Source organism: Bos javanicus, chromosome 16 (assembly GCF_032452875.1).
Source record: "Bos javanicus breed banteng chromosome 16, ARS-OSU_banteng_1.0, whole genome shotgun sequence".
In the NCBI taxonomy this organism is placed as follows: domain Eukaryota; kingdom Metazoa; phylum Chordata; class Mammalia; order Artiodactyla; family Bovidae; genus Bos; species Bos javanicus.
In genome coordinates this window covers 63,634,695-63,658,804 of record NC_083883.1, presented here as the reverse complement: position 1 = coordinate 63,658,804, position 24,110 = coordinate 63,634,695, and the positions used below count along the sequence as shown (strand labels likewise).

The window sequence follows — 24,110 nt, the reverse complement described above, 5'->3', positions numbered from 1 at the left end:
TAAATAATGTTTTTCTTTTTTTCATTAAAAAACGTTGCACATCCACATGTATCAGTTCACTGTACAGATACCAGTCTTATCACTGAGTACTTTTTCTTTCTATTTTACAGAAGCTACAAAAGGGAAGGTGCCTTGGCTAAAGCTAGAAAGCAACATGACCAATGTGGGCTCCCCACATCTCCGATTAGTTCATCCCCTGCTACACCAACCTGCTTGACACCCTTACTAGTCTGTCTGTCAGCCACTTCACACATGGACATGTGCCAAGTCCCTTATGGGTCACTTGAAAGAGGTAGAAACGCCTGAACACCAGGCAAGTCACTTCGGGATGCCCAGCCATCATGAAGCTGGCCGCTTTTAAATGGCAGCACTTTAGTTTGAGACATTTTTTGTGCAGCTGGTGGCATTAGCAGGGGAGCTGAGCTGAGGGATGTCAGGGTGGCCAGAAACACGGCACTAACCCTTTGAGTGACCTGGTAGCACCTTGCCCATCAGTCTATCACCACTTATCTGACGGTGCAGGGAAGAGATTTCTGGAAGCTGCTGTGCCAAGCCAGGCTTTCTCCCAAAAACAGAATTCAGAAGGCACCTGGGGCTTCTCACCATTTTCTAGATGGGTGTGCTTCATACATTACTCAATATTTACCAGTGCTAGAGCAATTGTATCCTTTCACATCTATCAAGTTGGCCAAGTGCCATCAAACATAGCAACCTACGAAAGAACCACACCTATTCCATTGTACATTGTCATTTATCCTGCTTCGATTAATGCTGTCCCCTTAGAGTTTCACGGTACATTTTCTCAAAGGGTCCAAAGGTCTCCGAAAGAGAGATGGGATTCTCAGCTCTGCTTGTAAGATAAAACACCGGAGATACAGAAGAGAAAGATTTACTCTGGGTCACCACCACTTCAGTGTGACATTTAATACTATGTTTGCTGAACCCCATCCACCCCCTCATCACCTCTCCTCACGCAGTCCTACCCTAGAAGGAGCAAAGACGTTTCTCAGCCAACAAAAGCGACCCACCCGGGTGTCTGACAAGCACCCTGGCCTCCAAGAGCTCTCTTGAGGAGGACCTATTTCTCAACACGGGCTAGAGCATGTGACTGAATGTACACAGGAGGAAACCTCTCGTCTATTTATCAGACAGGTGGGCTGGACCCCTCTTGAGCTGATAGCACACGGTTGCTCACCAGGAAGGAGCAGAAGAAGATGAAGGAGACGAAGTACACGTAGGCCAGGTCAGTGCCACAGCGCTCGCTCTCGCTCTGCCCCGATGGCGCAGTGGTGTCGGGCTCACAGCCCTTCTCCCCGAGACACGACAGCATTATCTCCTGCCAGGCCTCACCCGTGGCACTCCTGAACGCAGAAACAACTCGGTTAGTAGTAGCAGGTCTGCACGGCCCATCCTCTCCTTGGCCATCTTCCCAGTTCCTGCATCCCTTCTTTCCTCCCTAGGTTCCTTTTTCGCCCAGTTAGCCTCTGCCTGTGCTCTCCATCCTGTGATGGAGAGTGCCAGGGAGGGCTCCTGGGGCTCTGCAACCTCACACACTGCTTCTCTGTCTTCTGTTGACAGTGGTAGAGAGGGCTGTGAGACTCCCAGACCCCATGTAAACCTGGCCATCTATGTTTCAGCCTTTTAATGGACTCTGTCCAAAGATTCCCCCTCTTTGAGCCCTAGAGGAGGTGCAGAAGTTGCCATTTGCATACGGAGTCAAAGATGCAGAGGAAACTTCCTGAAGTCAGCAGGGCGGTCTTCTGGAGGCCCCGCCACCATCCCACCCCCATCTATCCTCACAGGAGCAGAGCAGGCAGACAAAGGGGAACAGGCAGAAAAGGTGGGTGACTGTCTCTCTCTCTCAGGAGCGCTCCAGCCACCACAGGGACAGATCCAGGTACCTGAAGAGCAGCATGAGGGACCCAAAGAAACTCCGGAAGTTGTTGTGCCGGTTGATGTGACTCTCCTCATCTAACTTTATGTTTCCAAAGACCTGGATGAGAAAAACAGCAGAAAGCCCTGAGCATCAGTGAGCAGTGGGACCTGCAGGGTCAGTGGCATCATGGTAAAGAAGCCGTTTGCCAATGCAGGAGACGCAAGAGACGTGGGTTCGATCCCTGGGGCTGGAACATCCTGTGCAGGAAGAAATGGCAAACCCACTCCAATATTCTTGCCTGGGAAATCCCATGGACAGAGGAGCCTGGCAGGCTACAGTCCATGGGGTCGCAAAGAGTCCGACCTGACCGAGCACATACTGGCAGGGGCAGTAACTTCACCTACATGGCTCCTCCTGACGGCCTAACCCTGAAGCAGACAACTCAAAACCCAGGAAGGCTGGCAGACCCCACGTTCTTGGCCTGATACGTGTGAAGAGTTATATTCTCCTGGGAAGCAAGGAGGAATGCTTGCAAGGACCATACAAGGCAAGATCTCTGGAAGTCATTCTGCTTAGATGTAGTTCCTCCCACACCTAATTTGGTCTTTTAATTTCTATGATACCTATTCACCATGGCATTCAAGCTGTCTGTCAACAAGATTACCCCATGATAGGCGTGCAGGGAACACGTTACCCACCTCTCTTCCTGTCTCAGCTGGTAATGATCAGAGCATATGTATTTGCAGAAGATGTGGTTTATTCTTTATAAAAAAGAAATAGGCAGATGCTACCCTGAAATTTGCAAGCAGTGTAAGTCAGAGAGGGGCATCCTTATCTTCCTGGGGTGTGCTCCCATCCAAAGAGTCACACCTTGGAAGTGTGATACGTCTATAACCCAGGCCCATCAGATGAAGAAAGTCTGGAAAACTTGATACTTGGAAAAGGAAAAAGAAAACAGGTTTGGGCAGATCTGGCTACAGAGTGAGTTTTCTAATCTGCTGTTGCTCATTGGGCTTAGAATGTGGTTACTGTGTAAATTCATATGGAAATAAGAGGCACACACAAGACCTCTGGCCACAGAGAATAAGGATGAACTCCTAGACACAGTGCTGCCTGGAGCCAAGGTGTATCCCACATCTCTTTAGATGGGAAGTGAAGTAATGTGAAAGTCGCTCAGTCGTGTCTGACTCTTTGCGACCCCATGGACCATACAGTCCGTGGAATTCTCCAGGCCAGAATATTGGAATGGGTAGCCCTTCCCTTCTCCAGGGGATCTTCCCAACCCAGAGATTGCAGGCAGATTCTTTACCAGCTGAGCCACAAGGGAAGCCCAAGAATACTGGAGTGTGTAGCCTATGCCTTCTCCAGAGGATCTTCCTGATCCAGGAATCTAACTGGGGTCTCCTGCACTGCAGGCAGATTCTTTACCAACTGAGCCAGCTATCAGGGAAGCCCTCTCTAGATGGGAAGGGTATCCTTACACATGTACACATGATTCAGATCTACCTCAGGGTCTGCTCTCACAAGGCAATGTTTGTGCAACTGAAGGCTTACAGGTCACTTTTCCAGCCTTTTGGGATAATTTTCAGCCTGTATTTAACATGCTTCAGCTTATCTAATATGTGCTAAATGGAACACACTTTCCTCCTAACAGTGTCTGGAATGTGCAATTGAGGAACAGTCTCTGCTATTTTGCTCAAATAACTCCCACTGACACCTGCTTGGGGAATTTGTTCTCATAGCTGATTTTCAAAACCTAAATACTACTTCTCTCTCAGGGAGAATGGAGGTGGCAAGCTAGGTGGCACTGGGGAAGGAGGGAAGGGAGATAAGAAGGCTGAGGGCTCCCAATCAGACAAATAGTAGCACTGAAAAAAAATCCCAGCCAAACAATCAAACCTAGTTCTGGATGCCCCAGGAGGAAACTGTCACATATCCTTGCCCATGTTCATGTCTCCTTCTGTCTTTCTTTTCATCCTCTTAAAACACAATCCACGACTTATCCCTGATTTTCACACACACAACTTGGTGTTTTTTCTCCCTATGACTCTCCTGAAGACTTCATTAGTTGTCCTCTCTACGATTTTCTCAAACACCTTACCAATCATGAACTGGCCAGAGGGCACACTGTTATTTTATAAAAGTTATGTGTATAATAGTCAAGGAGCTATTGTTAAGCTGAAAGTGCATATTTATTACAAAGGTGGCCTTTAAGCTTTTTCACCTTTTTTTAAAGCTTGTCACTTAGTCCTTGTCATTAACCCAAATCTCCTATATCATAAGGAAAGGCTATGGAAGAGAAAGAAGGTTTGCTGAGACCCATCTGAACACTTAATGAAATTATAGGCTTAACTCTTGTTTTCACTTGGGATTGGGGTTTCCCAGGTGGCACAGTGGTAAAGAATCCACCTGGCAACACAGGAGATACAGGAGACAAGGTTTCAATCCCTGGATCAGGAAGATCCCCTGGAGTAGGAAATGGAAACTTGCCCCAGTATTCTTGCCTGGAAAATTTCATGAGCGGAGAAGCTTAATGGGCTACAGTCCATGGGGTCGCAAACAGTCAACCATGCCTGAGCAACTGAGCACATACATACAGAATTTTAGAACTAGAAGGGATCCATAAAGCTATCTATCCAACTCCTCTGCTGCACTGGTGGTGATGATGTCCAAGAGAGGTTCAGTGATCTAAGTTTGCACAGCTGGTCAACGGTGGAGCTGAGGCCTACAAGCCACACCTCCTGACTACTAGCAGCCCCAGGGTTCTTTCCCAAACCCAGCACCTTACTCCTTTTTACCCTCAGGTTTGTCTGCAAAGCTCTCTTCTTCCATGAAGCCCTTGAGAATTCAGAATAACAATACTTCTCAGAGATACATCCTGTTGCTATCTCTGTCTTTCCAATGCTTCTCTACTCTCCTTTTGCTTTTCTGTTGGTATGGATCCCCCTGCTTTGTTACGGCTGTACGAGAAATCTTTCTAGTAACAAGCTAGGTGTCTGCTTTTTTTTTTTTTTTTAGGCATCTTCTTTATTCACGGTGTGGGTTCTCTATCAAGGGCCACGATGAAGACAGCCAGCTAAAGGTATGTCAAAATGGGGATGCCATTCCTGTCTCGGTAGAATGGGAACAGTGCTTTTATTTTTTGGAAATAGGTCTACAGGCAATACATTATTACACATTATGGCTACTGTAAATATCACAATGTCACAACTGAAGAACTTTCCACCTACCACTGAAGAGTCAAAGAAATACTTGTGTTTCCTTGTTGGTGGGAGGAGAGACAGCACAGAGAAGGTGCAGACATGGGCTGTGGAGCAGACGGAGCTGAGATTTAAACTCATCTCTCCCACTTACTATCTAAGATCTGGAGTGTGTTGCAAGTTCCTTACCATGCTAAGCAATAATGGAAACAGTGAAACCCACCTGTAAACATTTTCACATCATTCCTGAATACATTAGTTATGTATCTTGTGTGTCCTGTATTTATGTGTTTGTGTATAATATATACATATAGAAGGGAGAGAGAGAGGAAGAAAGAGAGGAAGGGAGAGGCAGGAGTAGGTAAGAGCACACATTCAGCACAGTGTCTAAAACACTTAGGAATTCAAGTGATAGTAAATGGTATTCATCATTATCAGTAGTATCACTAACAGGTATTAGAGATGGTGTTATTCTAGTTTATTTTGCTTGAAGATGAAAAGGGATAAGAACTATTTTGAAAGTGTTAGTTGCTCAGTCCTGTCCAACTCTTTGCAACTCCATGGACTGGGGGCCTCCAGGCTCCTCTATCCATGGAATCCTCCAGGCAGGAATACCAGAGTGGGTTGCCATTCCCTTCTCCAGGGGATCTTCCCCCTTAAGTGTGGACAAACAACAACAACAACAACCTAATTTAATTAAGTTTCATTTGGCTATTAAAGAACATTTAAATTCTAGAATCAAATGCTTCCGAGTTAGAAAGGACTTAACAGAAGTCAGCAAGACAAGCTTCAGCTGGGATTCAGCTTGCAACACACCCCTGACATCATCATTAAAGCTCTACTGAAATATCCTTTGTGAAGAACTCATTACTTTTCAACCAAGTCTCACATTTTCTGACATCTGACATTCTATTGTATTTTTGGAGAACAAAACTCTCCAGTAATGGGATTAAAAGATGAACAAAATTAGGAAGTGCAGGCAAGAGAGAGGAGCAAAAAGACGACATTTCAGATAAGCTCTAGAAAGGGCTGCCGACATGGCAAGTCTGGGGGATGTGAGCAGTGGCTCCAGGTGGCAGCCACCACTGAGAAGGCAGCTGGCCATCCAAAGGTAGCCAGACTGCCTGACTGCAGGAGACGGCCACGTGGCTGAGGTCTTACACCAGGGTGTAGCCTCCATATCTCCAAGTCAGAAAGTTGGCCTCTTGGAGCCCAGCAGAGCCTGTGTACCCAACTGGACAGGTGCTGGGATGTGCGGCAGGGTGTTTATGGTAGGTGTTCACCCACCACAAATGACCACTGCCTTTTGAAAGATCTTTCGGCCCCTTCTGCTCAGTGGGCCTCTGGCTACCTGCATGAGTACCCAGGGTGGGAACCTCATCCATGTCTCAATCTTGAAACCAGAAAGGATGTGCTAACCCAGGAGAACCATCTGGCAGGCTGCATGGTCCTTTGAGAGGTATCAGCTGGAATGTGGCCCATGGGTTTCCCAAGGACTGGGCTCACTGCCAGGGATTCTGAGTTGTTCCCAATCTCAGCTGTTTGGGGTGTAACTCACATACATTTTGTGTCTGTGTCTATAAGAGAGCAACCACCAAATCTTCTTCTAGGTCTGGTTCAAATATGGGAGGCTCCTGAGATATGGACGATCAGGAGTCTCACCCTCTCCTTAGTTTCAGGGGGCACCCTCTGGCCAAGAACAACAGCATTATCTTCAGTGGAGTCCAACTGCTTGTGAGGAAGCACCAGGACCTGACAACCACAGACGAAGCCCCTGTATCAGACCACTCTGATCACCTGGGCAACCTGAGTGGGGAACTGCGTGTGTGACTTCCCAAGGTCATGCTGCAACAAGATATTAAAGTCAGCCTCTGGGTAAGAGGCTTCCCTGGTGGCTTAGTGGTAAAGAAAGCGCCTGCAATGAAGGAGATCCAGGTTCAATCCCTGGGTCGGGAAGATCACCTGGAGAAGGAAATGACAACCTACTCCAGTATTCTTGCCTGAAGAATCCCATGGACAGAGCAGCCTGGAGGGCTACAGTCCATGGGGTTGCAAAGAGTCGGACACGACTGAGCTACTAACACTTCAACCTCTGGGTAAGAAGGGATTCTTTAAAGCACCTTGAATCCTGCAGGCTCAGGCTGGAAAGTCAGAGACAACATGGGCAACAGCTGTCCCCCATCAGGTTCCCAAGGCACCCACTCACCTGCATCCCAATGATGGCGTAGATGAAGAAAAGCATGGCGATCAGAAGGCAGACATAGGGAAGGGCCTGGAAGGAAGCAGAGACACAACCATGAATTTAAAGGCAGGCAGCTCCGGGGTCAACAAACTGCACTCCAGGCAGTGCAAGTCTCAGTCTCGCCCTGATACTGACTTAAACACAGGGCAGCAGCTCTCTGATCCCCTGGGATGTTCTATTTTGGAGTTCTGTGTTTTTGCAGATGTCCACATTGTCTGATAGGTATGCAAGCTGTTGGCCCCAGAGAGGTTTGTAATTTCCTTCCTCACCAAGAATATTCTCAGACCCAGAAAAGTGTATGGCCGGGTCTCTGAGGGAGAGCTGGGAAAAATTCCTGGGTCTGGGCTTCATCCCACTCTGTATGCAGAATATTAATAACCTGGGCAATTATGATGCCAATTACACAGCAAGCATTCAGCTTTGACTCCCAAATCTCCGTATTACCCTTCCCACTCCTTCACTCAACACGAGGCTCCTAATGGAATCTGGAAGCAGAATGAATCGGCTGGGGTCTCAGGCATTGGTCAGTTCCTAGAAGGCGCCTTCAAGCTCTGATGAAACATCTTTTTCCAATGTTTAAGCCTGCTGACCTTTCAGTCTGTTTTGTGTAAAATTCCAAAAAACCTTTCAAAGTGTGAGTGACCACAAAACCATGCTGGGAAGCTACGTAGCACAAGTTTCCATCTTGTGCAAGCTACCTGCCCCTCAGGGATGACAACTCTTTAAAGGTGGAGGTGAAGCGGTAAGTGGAGGAAAAGGCAGGCAGGGAGCTACCCCTGGTGGCTGGGGGAGGGTGAAGACATAGGGCAGTTTGGTTTGATGGTCAGGGTGGGCACTACAATTCTGGGGGATCTTGGTGCTGACAATGGAAGCCCCTTGTTTTCACCACCCAGGAAGCCTCCCTGGCAGTTCGTGCAACTCCAGGTCTTCATTCTCTCAAATGTGTACAGCACGACTCCCAGGAGGGCAATTGAAGGCTTTCAGACTGCATGAGCCAGGCAGAGCTTCTCAACGGTGCTAACTAAATGAAGAGTCCTGGGAGACTTTTTACAATTTGAATAAAGAATAAACATGAAAATGAAATTGAGAGTTGGTGGGAGAACCCTTTCTCCAATGGAGTGCTGATTCTCATGGTCTGTGAGGAGTGGCTACATTCCCCAGGGGCATGTAAAGACACCTTCTGCTGAAAGGAGAGAGCAGGGAGGCAGGTTTCTGGCCTCTTCCCATCACCTTCTATGTCGTGCTTCCTGCCTTTACGCTGCCTTCCCCATCCCATCATCTCTAGTTCCTGGTACCTCTCTCCCATCCTGATCTCCCTTCTTGTCATGGCATACATTCCAACACAAAATAAGGAAAAGAGGGGCTTCCTTGGTGATCCAGTGGTTAAGACTCCACACTCCCAATGCAGGGGCGTGGTTTTGATGCCTGGTCAGGGAACTAAGACCCCACATGTGGAGTGGCACAGCCAAAAATTTTGTTTTCAAAAAGGATTGTAAACCACCTGGAGAAAGAAAAGACAGGACACGTTCACAGAACAAAGAATAACAACATACTTCCGGTCAGAAAATATGCAAACCGGAAGACAGCCAAATGTCATCGTTAAATTATGAAAGGAAAAAAAAAATAAGGAAGAGAGAGAAGCACTGAGTAGGAGTCAGTGGCGGACAATGAGGTGATGCTCAGGGGGAGGGAGGGGGAGGCAGAGACGGGACAATGCTGTCTACACGGTGTGACTCTCTGCTGTGTGTGTGCAGAGGCAGCCTTTGTTAAACCAACTTCAAGAAAACAACTTCTACACTGTGTCCCAGAGTGGCTCCAAAAGCAAACACCCATCCATCACAGTGTCACCTGGAGACAGATACAACTGCCTCCAATCTTCTCTATTCACTGGAATAAGCCAACCATTTGGCCATCAGTTTATGACACGCTTTTCTGTGCCCTCAGTAGTACACACTTTCACAGAGAATTGGTGATCACGAGACTATGACAGGCTGACACATATTTCTTAAGAGACTAACAGCTGTAACTTGTTGGGCAGGCCTCTACAAAGAGGTTTTAAGAGCATCTTGTGTTTCAAATTCTAAATCCAGCTCCATTCAAGACTCAAACGGTTAAATTCTTGCTAAGGGTTTTGATTTCTCCTCTGTCATTCAGTTTTGGAGAAACAGTTTTCACTGAGGTGAGGCCTCTGTGGGAATTATCACACCATACAATTATGATGAATACAATAAAGATGTCAAGGTTGCTCGTGGGAACCTGAACATCCTTACAACTGGTCTCACATTTCAGATGCACAGGAACTTGATGGAGAAGTAATTCAGTCATGACGGTGTGGGGTGAAGTCCCTTTCAAATAACGAGAAACCATGGATTCACTGACAAGCTCTCTTCAGTTCAGTTTGGAATTAAAATATACAAATAATTGGACTCCCTGGTGGTCTGGTGGTTAAGAATCCACTTACCAACACAGGGGACATGGGTTTGAGCCCTGGTCTAGGAAGATTCCACATGCCTTGGAGCAACCAAGGCCGCGCACCAGAATTACTAAGCCTGAGCTCCAGAGCCTGAAAGCAGCAATTACTGAAGCCCATGTGTCTAGAGCCTGTGCTCAGCAACAAGAGAAGCCACTGGAATGAGAAGCCCAAGCACCACAATGAAGAGAAGCCCCTTCTCTCTGCAACTAGAGAAAGCCCACATGCAGCAATGAAGACCCAGTGCAGCCAAACATCAAATAATAAAATTAAAATGTACAAATAATTAAAGTAAAGAAGGCAATTATTGAATTCATGATTTTTCATCTTTGAATCAATTTCATCAGATTTTAAAAATACATTTATTGAAAAACTCTATTTTTTTGAAGAAAATAGTACGTTTTTGAACAGCATCAACACTCCCCAAACTTCAAAAACTAATTATATTTGCTACAGCATGCAAATATTTAAATATGGAAAATTTCTTTTACTGCAAGTCTCTGCCATTTACATGGGTCTCAGGTTTCAATTTTTAACTTGTTTATTACACATATACCTCTGTACAACTCCATGAGGTCATTCAACAGATGCTCACCATATTAACCTTGCCCAGATGTCCTATTCATTTGCAGGACACAGAGGTGGCCATTAGCATGCCATATACTCAGTGGTTCAGGAATTACATACTAATGATGACATATGTGGGAATGGTATGAATCATCTCATTACAAAACACAACCCAAGGAGTCCTTTGAAAAACTGTTGGGTGAAATAAAGCCACGGACGAACCTCTGAAAATGCAGAGGGTATGTGACTACAGGTGGTTGGCTCTGCCCATGGATAGGATTGCTCCGGGCATTCTGGAATACTTGGGAGGGAACACACCTCATAAGACAAGCCCCCTGCCTCAGCGAACAGAGACGATAACTCAGTTTCAAAGTTGGGATGCTTTCTAGAATGAGATCCTAACCAATCAGTCATAAGCTAACCACCTCCTGGCCGAGTTGTACTGTAGCTGAGGACTGCTGTGTTCATCTGATGCTTCTGACAAACACCCATTCCCAGAGGCGAGGGGACCTGCAGAATAATGCTGTGTTGCCCAGTGTTCTGTCTGATGCGACAGGAGCCCCTCAAGCCTCAGAGGAGGAGCTGGTAAGGCCTTTTACCTTAAAGGACTGCACGAAGGTCCACAGTAAAATGCGGATGGTGTAGCCCTGACGCAGCAGCTTGATGAGGCGGGCTGCTCGGAAGAGCTTCAGAAAGCTCATGTTGAAGCCACTAGTGTTCACCAGCTGGTGGACCAGAAGGAAACATATCATTAGTGACATTTGGGTCATTTAGGAAAGTTAAGCACTGGCATTTGTGCCTTTATCCCTCATTCAGATCATTAAATAGAACATGAATGGTGTCTTTCATTTTTAACCCTGTCTCCAGCTGGCTGGCCAGAGAGGACCATCTCTCCGAGCCTCCCCAGGCCCACCCTCTGTTCCCAGGCAGGAAGGTATAGAAGTTCCCCAGATGGGTGCCCGGAAAACAGTTGGCAAAACTGGCCTCCCCAGTCTTCTCTGAGTGGTCCTGACTCTGCACGTGGGTGTCAGAGAGCAGACCTCATAATCCCTCTAGAACATGCTGGTTTTGTGATGAGCTCTCCAAGTTTTGTTTGGGATGAACCATCTCAGGGAACCACTTCAGATCTAACAGCTTTGAGGGCAAAGATCCTGTGCCTAGATTCTTGGTATCTCCTGAAGAATCCAGCAGAACACGGTGACATGGCCTCTCCTGGGCCCTCTATCCCACTCACCTATTTGAGTCGTGCAAACGGGCCCACACCTTCCATGAGATCCAGTGCCATCCAATGGTCCCATTTTCTGGGGAAAGCTCAGGACTGAGGAAGTGAATAGGGGGCTGCACATTGGGTTTGAGGAGTTAAAAATGGACTGAATGTGCTGAGGATTGTTTTAATGCTACTCCAGGGCCAAGCTTAAAGAGAAAGACGGAAGAGCTATTTACCTTGCTGTCCGTCAGAATAATTTCTGTGATACTGCCAATCACAGTGATGAAGTCAAAGATATTCCAGGTGTCTCGGAAATAGTTCTGCCAAGTGAATTCAGCCATGAGCATTGGGGGTGGGGGTGGGGGGCGAGGAAAAGAAAACAAGGGGGAAAAAATGAAGAAAATATATCTTTCATGATATAATTCTTTCACTTGGAATTAAAGCTTTTCAATTCCAAGACAAGTTCATTTTAACTTTGGCTTTAGTTTCCTATTTCTAACCAAAAATGCAGTTTCTCCTTCACTAATTTGAGAATTTCTCATTTGGGAAGCAGTTTCATCACTATTTGAAGACCTTGTTTTTTGAAGCTGTCACTAAAAAGCTATATAAAGAACACATAAGATTTTTTAATGTAATACTACATAAAAATATGCAAGAAAGTGATTTGTAGCCTAGAACATGTTGACCTCCAAGAAAAGAAAGATCGTCATTGTTACCCACAAGACAATAAAATGATTTACAGTATTAGTCTAAGGTTTTCTATAACTACAACTTTTAAACTATTTAAATAGTATAATGGGACCCTATAAATACACCATTCTGATTTTCAACAAACAATAAAAGTCAGAGATGTCTTAAGTGCCTAAAGATCAAAGATGTGCCAAAAATCTCTTCCTAACTTCATTGAACATTTTCAAACCAACTTCTGATTGGCATAGGATGAACGAAATCATCTTTCCCATCTTTCTCGGCTCTGTTACACCTTTCGAGGAAGTGTGAATAAATAAAATATAAGGAAGCAGTAATGAGATGAGAAGGTTAAAGGAGACGAAGGCGTAAAGGACCTGGAAAATGCACCAACCAGACAACATTCAGCTCTGGAACGTTAGAGCAAAGTGGGCTCTGCTCTCATCTCCAGGGCTCAGGTGAACACAGACCTTGAACTATATTCCTTAAAAGAAAGAGAATACCTGGGTCTCCAAAACATTACCCACTTACCCGTGGGTGACAGCTCCTGTAAGTGACCCTTGAGACTGTGCAACTATACCTTCTCCCACCCCCACGGCTGGCATTCAAGAATCCTTACTATACATGCCAGATTCTGTGCCAGACCCTTCCTCAGCATTCTTTCAGTTCATTTATTCCTCCCATGGATGCTCTAAGTAGGTAGTGATAAATACTTCACAAATTACCGATTGGTAGGGCTGGCATGAAGAGTAGGGAGGGAGATATGATGGAGAGAAATGGTGTGGGGAGAGAGAAGGTAGATTTACGAGCACCTACTCAGGACCAGACATCTTAGGCATGTTCCCTGATTGGACACACACACAGGATCTACGGCTGTTCATGGCAGTTCTTGTTATCCTCCTTTAATGCATGAGAAAACTGAGGCTTGGAAAAGTCTGTCTGATTCAAAAGTCACAGGCACCTGCCAGGCATGTAGATAAACCAGACATCCAGCCTCACAAACTCACCTGTTAAGGGTGCCTACTCCTTCAGGACTGGGGCCAAGTTGAGTCTCTGAGTTCCTCACATCTCAGGGCTCTCCTATTTCCAACCTGGGGTGAGCTTCCTAATTCTTAGATGTGAGTGAGCAATAGTCGCTCAGTCATGTCCAACTCTTTGCAACCCAAAGGACTGTAGCCTGCCAGGCTCCTCTGGCCATGGAATTCTCCAGGTAAGAATACTGGAGTGGGTTGCCATTTCCTTCTCTAGGGGATCTTCCCAACCCAAGGATTGAATATGGGTCTCCTGTGTTGCATTCTTAGATAGTTCCCATATATGAGCTAGAATACAAATCTAAATCTCGGGGAACAGAAGCACTAGATTCCAGTAGAGGAGGCTTTACAATACAGCATGGTAAAGCACAGAGGCGTATAGTATACACTAGGAGATTATGGAGGACAAAGTGTGGGCTTCTGAGGCCAGATAGACCAGGATCTGATCACAGGCTCTGCCTTTTAGTAAACTTATGCAAAGTACTGAATCTTGTTGAGCCTCAGCTCATCCATATAATAAGAAAACCATAATGCCCGATCTAATAAAATAGTTCTTATGAAGGTAAAATGAATAATATGTAAAGCTTTTTTCCCTGGTGGCTCAGATGGTAAAGAATCTGCTTGCAATGCAGGAGACCTGAGTTCAATCCCTGGGTCAGGAAGATCCTCTGAGCAGGGAATGGCTATCTACTCTAGTTTTCTTGCTTGGAGAATCCCATGGACAGAGGAGCCTGGTGGGCTACGGTCCATGGGGTCACAAAGAGCCGAACATGACTGAGCAACTAACACTTACTTTCACTTTTCTTTTTCCAGACAACCAATGTATTTTAATTCTCTCCCTTTCTTTCTTCTTCTTCCTCCCTTTTTTATTCCCATTTCACTATCCAATTCTACTGCCTTTTAGTTTGTAACCTTCGAAAAGCAACATAATTTTTCTGAACTTCAATTTCCTCATTTAAAATAACAACAACAACAAGGATAGTTTCTGCCATGTCTATTTCAGAGTCATTGCTAAGATCTGACAGAACAGTACATATTAGTGAATTCTGAAAACCCACAGTACCATATCAATGAAAAGACTTATTTGGGGCTAGTGGTGCCTTTTATAGTGTTCAGAATGCTTCTAGACCTTGAATGAAAATATGAGGGTGAGGGTGGGAAGGAGGCAGGCTTTGGGGCTGAATCACCTAGTTAAGCTTATAAGTAGGTATTCAGTATTCCCTATAATTTGACACATAATTGGGGGCTTAAGCAGAGACAGTATCAATCCAACATGCAAGTAATCAAGATGCGGAGGAAAACTTTTCCAGTTGTTGTATAAGCTTCCCCCGCCCCTTGCTCCCCCTGCCCAGGGCTAGACTGTGTTATAAAGGCATCTTTGTGGCTGGTAGTTTACTTTTTGATTTCTCTAAGACTCAAAAGGGAGTCCAACAACCAACAATACAGCCGCCTGCCATGGGTTCCCTTCAACTCTCCTCCCTACACCATCAAATCAATGACTTTGCAAAGAACCACTAGGAAGCCAGAAGCAACCCCCAGCGTTAACACTCACAACCACCACGTTGAGGTCAGAGTCCCTGCCCAAGCTGCCAGCAGTCAAACCCACATGCAGATAATAAGCTAAGTTTCTCTTCTTTCAGGGAATGCCATATACACATATAATTTGAAATGGTAGCTCACACACAAAATAAGTGTGAAACAGCTGTCAGGTGGGTTTATCTGTATCCCACTGATCTTACTTGTAAACACTGAGCCAAGGGTGGGGTGGCAGAGAGAACTGTTTTGTTTATAGGACACTGAAGCAAAGGGCTAGGTTTGCTTAACACGCTTGATGGCAGATGTGAGAATCTGCCAAAACTATAATTAGCAGTTGAAAAAAAGTAAAAGGAAGACTCATGCCAGAAAAACTCATCCCAATGCTCCCCAAACCTATTCCAGAATGCCCACCTCTCTCTCTCTCACATACAGACACTTTAAAGGTCACTAGTCTTTGTAAGCTTTAGTACTAAACATTTATTTTTGTTGGCAAAAGTTACTCTTCACGTAACTAAAGGGAGGAGGACAATTAGGTATTAATAAAATCTATTATTTTCTATGTTGGAGGCTAAGAGGGACAGATATCTTTCCATTTGAGTTATAAGAGTTTAAGCCTTCCATCAGTAAGCACTTGGGTTTACTAGTCCAATCCTTGCTTGGCTCCTCCTCAACAGGTAAATCTTACTAAGTTCCAGTAAGACCCAATATTGGTGGCCTCTTGACCACTGATAGAATTTGAAAGGAACGGGGCTGAAGTCTCTGTGAGGGCTTTGGTGCCCTTTGCCTCTTCTCCTAACACCCTCACACAGCATCTTGTCTCTATGACCTTTTATTGAGCAGTCCAAACAAACTTACAGTTAGGTGGGTGGGTGTGTGAACCATTTCTGGAATAGCAGCGACCACCCCTCCCTTCCAACAGAGGCTGGGAATGAGCCCAAAGAGAAGGGAAGATAAGCATGAGGCCAGGATAAATCCTACGACATACCAAGAAGCCAAATGCAATGATCTTCAGGACACATTCCAGGGAAAACACCATGGTGAAGGCGATATTTAGGTACTTCAGGGCCAGCTCATAGGTACAGGGAGCAGAGTAGTACTGCCAGGAAGAGAAAACAGGGAAGGTGAGAGGCATATCCAGGTCACAGAGGTTGGCCATCTGGCATCCCTGCCCTAGGGAGACATTCTGCTGCATGATGTAGAAGGAAAGATGGTCATTTAGGGCCAGAGAGGAGAAGTATACATCCTATGTAGCAAAAGGATACAGAGAAGAACACAAATCTTATTAGCAAAATGGCCAGTCTTCCCAAAACTGAAGGCGTGAAGGGCAGAAACATTTCCTAGAGTTAATTACTTTACCATTTAGTATTAAATAACATCAAACCTCTTCTGACTCTTAGAACTCCACGATCACCCACATCTGACATTTCCACCCTCACCTGTATCTGACTGCATCACCAGCCTTTGTTTTCAGAGTTCCATGACTGCCGCTATGTATTACACTGCATTTTACCCCAAGGACCTAAAGGCTGGGTTGCTGATGGAGACAAGATCAAAGAGAGATTCCATGATGGAAAAGTAGGTAAGGAAGCAACAGACTGGTAAGCCGTTTTTTTTTTTTTTTTTTGGCCATGGGACATAGTTTGTGGCATCCCAGTTCCCTGAGCAGGGATTGAACCTGTACCCCCTGCAATAGAAGTGAGGCGTCTGAACCACTGGACTGCCAGAGTTCCCAATCTTGAATTTTTTTTTAATGTTTTTTATTGTGGCAAAAGTCACATCATACAAAGCACACAATTTTAGCCATATTTAACTGTAAAGTTCAGTGGCACTAAGTACATTCACCATTACCATCTTCCAAATTTTTCACCTTCCTAAACAGAAACTCTGTTCCCATTAAACACCAAGTCCCCATTCGTCCTCCCTACCTCCCCCTCACTCTCCTGGAGGGTTTTCTCAGTGTCTTGGGCACACACACAAGTGCCCTGGGAGGGGGCAGTCTCCGAGGCTCAGCTCCCCACAGCGCCTCCCAGCCACCACCCTCTCACCTTCATCATCAGCACGACGGTGTTCAGGGCGATCATGGCCATGATGGTGTACTCAAAGGATGGAGACACCACGAAGTGCCAGACGCGGTACTGGAAGGTGTGCCTGTTCTGGGGCATGTAGCGGGTGAGCGGTTTGGCGCTGATGGCGAAGTCGATGCATGCCCTCTGCGGGAGGGTCACACTGGTTAGCCAGGCTCAGATCCCCCAAACCTCGCACCCTGGGGGGCTCTCTGTTAGATGCTTAGGAGAAGAGGACAGTGTAGAAGAGGCTAGGACTGGGCAAGCAGAGGTGAAAGTAGCAAAAGAAATTATCCGGACAAAGCTACAGGTGGGATGCCATATGGTAAGGACTTCGTACTGTCATACAGCAAGTCCCATATAGTAAGGACTTAATATTTTTATTGATAATAGTGGTCTCTTACACAGCACATGGCTGAGATGACTAGGCAGGAAGCTGTACCTGGTGCCTGCAGTCAGAAGTAAAAATCTATCTCCCTGTGCATTTCCACAGCACTTTCTTTGCATTTGTCTTATAGACTCTTAATGATTTCTAGGGCAGTTCCAGGATAAAAACAATGAACTCGACAATGTGCCAGAACCACACTTGTTACTACAAAAGCAGTAACAAGTCAGACTTATTCCCTACCCTTACAGCAAATACACACCATTGAGGGACACTGCCAGGGAAGCAGATGTCTTAATGTTACAATGTTAGCACATGTCTTTCACCCCCAACCTCTAGACTACATGCTGCATAAGAGTAAGGACTGCAACCCCATGGACTACAGCCCACCAGGCTCCTCTGTCCATGGGATTCTCCAGGCAAGAATACTGGAGTGGGTTGCCATGCCCTCCTCCAGGGGATCTTTCCAACCGAGGGACTGAACTCAGGTCTCCCCCTTTGCAGGCAGATTCTTTATCATCTGAGCCACCAGGGAAGCCCATTCCTATGACTTATCCTTGGGCTTTAAACACAGCAGATGCTCCAAAGATGTTTATTTGATGACCAACTAAAACATTTCCCCCCAATTCTCTAATTCATAAGAGAGTAGAGAACATTCTGTCTTCCTCCTAACGCTGCTGGTCTGACAGTCCTTTCTGGAGCCCCCGCTGCCCCATGCTCCAGACCCCCCTGCTTCACCTCGTTCTTCTCCAGGCTGCACTCTTCCATCATCTTGTCCCCTTGCTCCTGGAAGGTGATGATGATGAGAGCCACAAAGATGTTGACAAAGAAGAAGGGGAAGACCACAAAGTAGACCACATAAAAGATGGACATCTCCATCCGGTTGCTGCGGCTTGGGCCTCGGTCTTCCTCTGTCACATCGACCGAGTGCTGCAAGACCCTGGGGACAGAAAGAGGAGGCAGGAGTGGTGGGGGCGGTCCTGGCAGCTGCTCTGACTCAAGGCTTCATTAGCTGATATGCCCCCTATTAAATACATATACTCTTAAAGATTTTTTTTTTTTTTTGGATGTGGACCATTTTTAAAGTCTTCATTGAATTCATGACAATACTGCTTCTGTTTTATGTTTTGGTTTTTTGGCCACTACACTTGTGGGTTCTTAATTCCCCAGTGAGGGACTGAGCTCACTCATGCTGCATTGGAAGGAAAACTCTTAACCAATGGATCACCAGGGAAGCCCCCAGCATTTTCTTATTTGACTCTTTAAACTTCATGGATCTTCCATGAATTTGGGGCTCCACAACCAAGTTGGTGGGGATCTGGTGACCCCCAAGCCACTGCTGTTTCTAGCCCCTGTGCCATCATGGATCCAACTCCTAAGCACCAGAGTGACATTATTTTATAGTTGAGGTTGTTATAAAATAGCAAGATTCCACAATTCCCCTTTGGCATTTTGCTGCCAACAGAGTATGCTGCCACCAAAAAGTGGTGTCTTGGTTATTGCCAAGTCTCTGAAAAAAATCAGCCTGCAGCTATGTGCTAAGTCACTTCAGTCACGTTTGACTCTTTGCAACCCTATGGACTGTAGCCTGCCAGGCTTCTTTGTCCATGGGATTCTCCAGGCAAGAATACTGGAGTGGGTTGCCATTTCGTTCTCCAGGAGATCTTCCCAACCCAGGGATCGAACTAGCGTCTCTCACGTCTCCTGTATTGGCAGGTGGGTTCTTTACCACTAGTGCCATGAGCAGCATAAAAAAACTGCATTCTGTTACTTTTGCCGTATAAGGTATGATCACAGAAAGCGTCCCTGGGTTCTTCCAGCTCATCCTTAACCCGCAACCCTCTCTCATGTCCAGGGTCAACCTGGATGATAAATGTGTCTAAAACAGTCCTCAGGGACTCTCCTAAGGTGTGGAGAGCTGTTCAAAGTTCATTTGTTCTGTAAGAGTCAGATGGCTCCACTCAACTCGATAATCAGCGAAAACATGAAGTGCACCAGATATTTCCCTGACTTCATCAGATCCCGCTTGATTCCTGTCTGAGGGATTTTCATTCTTCCTCTCTCCTGCCTGTCTCACCTACTCATAACCACTTACCTTCCTTGGTACAATACCCAAGGGTTAGCCTTGTTTATCCTAAATCAGCTTCTCAAGGCAAACATCTGGTCCCAGTCCAGCTTATAGAAAAGCACGCCAAGTCAAACCCCATTACTCACTGAGGCCATCCTTCCCCTGTGGAGACAGTGAAGAGGGTCAGCAGAGCCCAGATGATGTTGTCATAATGGAATTCATGGCGCTTCCACTCTCGGCCTTTCACCTCCATCTTGTTTTTCTCATGATCTACATAGTTGCCTCTAAAACCAGAGCAGAAATGGACCAGAACCTTGTCACTATAGCTCACAGAAGAGCAAAGAAATCCTAGGGACTACAGTAACGTACCCTAGTAATTATTGAATTATTGGCATTCAAATGCAAGGAAGGAGGGATTTTATTATAACAGCATATTATCATGGAACAAAAATGAGATTTCGTGCCCAACAGACATGGAAGATTAAATCTTAATCTTTTCATTAGTTGCTGGGTGAAAGTGAAAGTTGCTCAGTCATGTCTGATTCTTTGTGACCCCATGGACCATATAGTCCATGGAATTCTCCAGGTATTAGAGTGGGTAGCCTTTCCCTTCTCCAGGGGATCTTTTCAACCCAGGGATCGAACCCAGGTCTCCTGCATTGCAGGCAGATTCTTTACCAGTTAAGCCACAGGGGAAGCCCAGTTGCTGGGTAATCTGAGCAACTTAAACTTTCTGTGCTTCAACTTCCACATCTATACTGTGCAAAGAAGACTTATCTCAGAAGGTCATGAGAAAGATTTAAAATTTAAACCTGATGTGAAATGTCCATGCTTGACACAAAAGAGGTACTCAATCAAAATGTAGCAACTTCATATTTCGACTTTTGTTTCCCCCCAAAGTGGAATGGATTTAAGTAAGAGAGAAAGAAATGACCTATCTATAAAGGGAGGAGTGGACCTTATCAAAACACACTTGAGCAGAAAGTGAGTGGTGCATGCCAGTGGCACTTACATGCACTCCTTCTCTGTGTCCTTGGAACTGTCCGTGCAGTAGAAGAACTTGCCCTTGAAAAGCTGAACTGCGATGACAGCAAAGATGAACATGAAGAGCTTGTAGACAATGAGTATGTTGAAGACGTTTTTCAAGGAGGTGACCACACAGTCGAAGACAGCCTGAGAACAGAAGAAGAGAGCCCTGGTGTGTGAGTCCCTGGAATGGCCTGTGGATCTGCCTGAAGCTGAACGGGACCCACACAACTGGCAGCGGGTGCTCGGAGAAGGTGCCCCAGAAGATACCACCCTACTAAGAAGCGACACTCACAGGATTCAGACCTGGCCTCTACCCTGGTCATGACTACAGGAACCTGCCACTTGGGAGGGGAACGCATGCTCTGAATCTGAAAGGAAACCCGAAGCAGAAGAGACCAGATGGCAGCAGGCAGTGAAGGGAGTCCTCTGTGGAATTCTATTACATGCACTTCACTTAGTGTGAAACAGAAATGCATTGCAGAGAAGGGATCCTTGAAATCATTTAGCCTGTTTTAGGCATTCGATAGGCTAAATGATTTTAAGGATCCCTTTTCTGCAATACATTAAATAGCTTATCTATAAACCTCCTTTATTTGGGGCACATTCTTAGATTTGCTTTGTATATTGAATATGTATTGTTTTTCCTTTGCCTTCTAAATGGAGCAGGGAGTGATAAACTATCATCTTTGTTCACTTTAATGATATTCTGTAATAAGTTCATAGATTTACCCCCAATTGCATTCCACACTTCAGATAAAGGTTCTCTAGTTTAAAGCTAGCTGTGCTGGGTTTAAAGATTCAACAGGTGATGTGGGAAGGGGTGAGAGCTGCCTTCTTAGAGACAGGAGGACTGAAGGTCAGAACCAGAAACTTGCACTTCAGTTCAAGGCACTGAATCTCCCTCTGGAGAATGCCTTCTAGGCCCTACGCCATGAAGAGCTACATGGGAATTCAACGTATTTCAAACCATTTTTGGGTTGTTTTCTAGGTTTGCAGGTTTGGCGCACTGGCGAGACTAGCCCCACAGTGGCCCTGCATTTGAGCGGTTGCCTCTTCACAGTGCTGGGTGAACACTGCTGGTTTAATTAGTTCAGCACTGCAGGGAATGGGAGCGACACGCAGACTCATGGAATTATCAGATCCACCTACACTTCCCTCAGGTTATGGAACTGCAGAGCGAAGAGCCAGCCCTTCCTAATTAATTGGAATTAGCCAAGGTTGGGGGTGCCTTCTCCAGCCTGGTGAGTAATACCATCCGCCTGTCTGAGCTCTTCTCTGGACCACAACATAGCTCAGAGGAGATGAGACCAGTGGACCTGGGCTGTGGCTAATGACAGTGGTTGTCGGGCCCCAGGGCTCCTGGCCATATTTTGCTGGAGGTGAGGCAGAAAGGAATGAATGTTCACGGGTGCTGAGCCAGGCCAGGCCCTGTGCTGGGCCCATCACCATGGGAGGCGCTCATCCAGGAGGGGAGGCCGGGCAGTGGAGGAGGGGAGCAGGCAGTGAGGACACTTCCTGTGAGGCATGAGCCTCTCTCCTCAGGAACCCATACAAGTGGCCAGGGCCCCGGGTTCTGAGAGGAAGCCATGTCTCAGTCAGTTAGGGGTCTTTCAAAAGAGACCTTCCTGTGATCCTAAGCCTCTGATCAACCTGGTTGGCTTACCATCTCCCCTCAGAGCCAGAGGGCTGAAAGGGAAGCAGCTGGGGTGGTGCTGGTGGAGGACTGGGTGGGGAATATTAGAGGTGATGTAAATTCAATGGGACAGAGGAATGGGGGGTATGGGGGTCCCCAGTTCCCTGTCCAGTGGTGACTGGCTCTCATTCACAGGAATACAGGGAGGAAGAACTTCTATCCAATAAGGCTTTGGCTTCCGTAACAGCAGTGGATGTGTGTAGGAGAGGCAGGTTCCACATGTCAGCAACCTGAGGGCAGGAAGCCTCGGGGAAGGAGCTCAGGATGGGCCATCAGGCCAGGGGGCAGGGGAAGCCAGACTCAGACCTATGCAGACACAGGTCTTGGCAAAAGGGAGAACTCAGCTGCGGAAGCTCACTTCCCCATTTCTTCTCTGCTGATGCCGAAAGTGACTCTGTCCTTGGGCAAGTTATTGACCTATTCATGCCTCAAAAATATGAAGCATCAAGGCTAGAAGGTCCTTTGTTTCTCTAGAATCACGAGGAAAGAAACCATCCCAGGTTACTTTGCCCGACCAAATACACAGACCATGACATACAGGGCTCTTGCTGTTTCCATTCTGGTGTCTGACCCACCTTAACCACACGGGAGGCCCCAGGACAAAGCCACACAAGGTTCTTCCTATGACTCGCCACAGTGGGTAGAAAATACCTCCTAGATTTGGAGTCAAGGGGTGAAAGCCTCCTTGGAGGGTTCTTAGGACGTTGGTTATTTTCCTTTGAGACTAAGACCCTTAGTTTTAGCAGACAAAAAGAATCCTAGTCCTCATGGGAGCAACAGGAATATTTCCAGAAATAATTCTCCCAAAGCAGGCCAGTGGTGGCTAGAAAGGGAAAATGGACAAAGGGGAGATGAAGGGAAGAGGCTGGTGAACATCACCTTGAGCTTGGGCAGGCGCTTGATGGTCTTCAGCGGCCTCAGGACACGGAGAACCCTCAGGGACTTGATGGTCTTAATATCCCGGCCCTTGTTAGTTCTGCAGAGAAGCCCCAGGGAATCACAGGACAGGGGAGAATTAAAGAGATTGTCACACTACTGCATTAACAAAGCAGGGGGAAAGGGGAGAGAGGTGGGCAAGAGGCTAGAAACTGGGTCAGAGTAGACTCCTTCAGGGAGACCCCCAAGAAACATGCTCTGGGAAAACTTCCCAATCACTCCCCAGGGTGTACACACTCATATGCACGCATGTACACACACACACACCCCCATGTATACTCATGCAGAGGGAGACATGGGGACACCACAGAGGCACCCATGCACATATGTTAATCAACACTTCTCCCCCTCCCAACAGCCAGAGTCACGCTGCTCATGACCACACTGGCCAAATGGAAATGGATGATCCATCGACTAAGGAACAGGGCCATAGCCTACTGTGGATGGGCACCGTGCCTAGCCTAGAAGTCTTCAGTAGAAGACTCTAATAATATTGGGTTGGCCAGAAAGTTCATTTGGGTTTTTCCATACCTTAACAGAAACACCCAAACAAACTTTTTTGGCCAACCTAATATTTGTTGACTAGGGAGCCCCAGTTGAGAACAAGTCTTATCAGAACCTAGTCCTTTCTTTTGGTTTATAGGTTGGTCACCTCTGCACAGTTCCAGGGAGAGCAGGGTGAGGAGGGCTGGTGGGGACACGATGCCCTTGCTGTGCTAGGCTGCCTGCTCCAGAGACAGCATGTCATGCAGGCTTCCAGCCAGGACCTTGGCTCACACCCCCATTCTCTCTGTGCAGCTGGCTCTTCCTGCAGTCCTTCCCATTTCAAGCCCTCTGCATCCAGCACAAACTGTGGACAGCCTACAGTTGGGGGAGGCCCAAACTGCAGCCCCCGCCCACCTTAATCCTTGCCTTACAGCTTATGACCCTCCCCCTTCAGCCTCTCAAAAATGCTTGCTCCTAGTAGACAAAATACATCTATTTTTAGGAAGGAAATGAATAAGTCAACCTGCATTTCTCTCTCCACCCCACTCATCCCGAGATCTTTGCATTCAAGTCAAACAAGTGCAATTTGTAAAACACACAGATGGTAGGAAATGAGACTCTAAATAGTGAGCTC

At 46.4% G+C, this 24,110-nt stretch overlaps 1 protein-coding gene across 2 annotated transcripts in view; it reads right to left on the bottom strand.

The window, feature by feature from the left end:
- The window catches only part of LOC133228063 (voltage-dependent R-type calcium channel subunit alpha-1E), a 338,653-nt gene that overhangs the window by 35,708 nt on the left and 278,835 nt on the right, over positions 1-24,110 (bottom strand). For both annotated transcript variants that reach the window (XM_061383395.1, XM_061383394.1), the window contains 11 exons: positions 22,934-23,030; positions 20,345-20,505; positions 19,479-19,616; positions 18,003-18,204; positions 16,862-17,026; positions 15,802-15,912; positions 11,799-11,882; positions 10,955-11,080; positions 7,283-7,348; positions 1,902-1,993; positions 1,196-1,361 (listed from right to left, as the gene is read on the bottom strand). In XM_061383395.1, the coding sequence (XP_061239379.1) occupies positions 1,196-1,361; positions 1,902-1,993; positions 7,283-7,348; positions 10,955-11,080; positions 11,799-11,882; positions 15,802-15,912; positions 16,862-17,026; positions 18,003-18,204; positions 19,479-19,616; positions 20,345-20,505; positions 22,934-23,030 (1,408 nt within the window). The remainder of the gene's footprint in view (positions 1-1,195; positions 1,362-1,901; positions 1,994-7,282; positions 7,349-10,954; positions 11,081-11,798; positions 11,883-15,801; positions 15,913-16,861; positions 17,027-18,002; positions 18,205-19,478; positions 19,617-20,344; positions 20,506-22,933; positions 23,031-24,110) is intronic.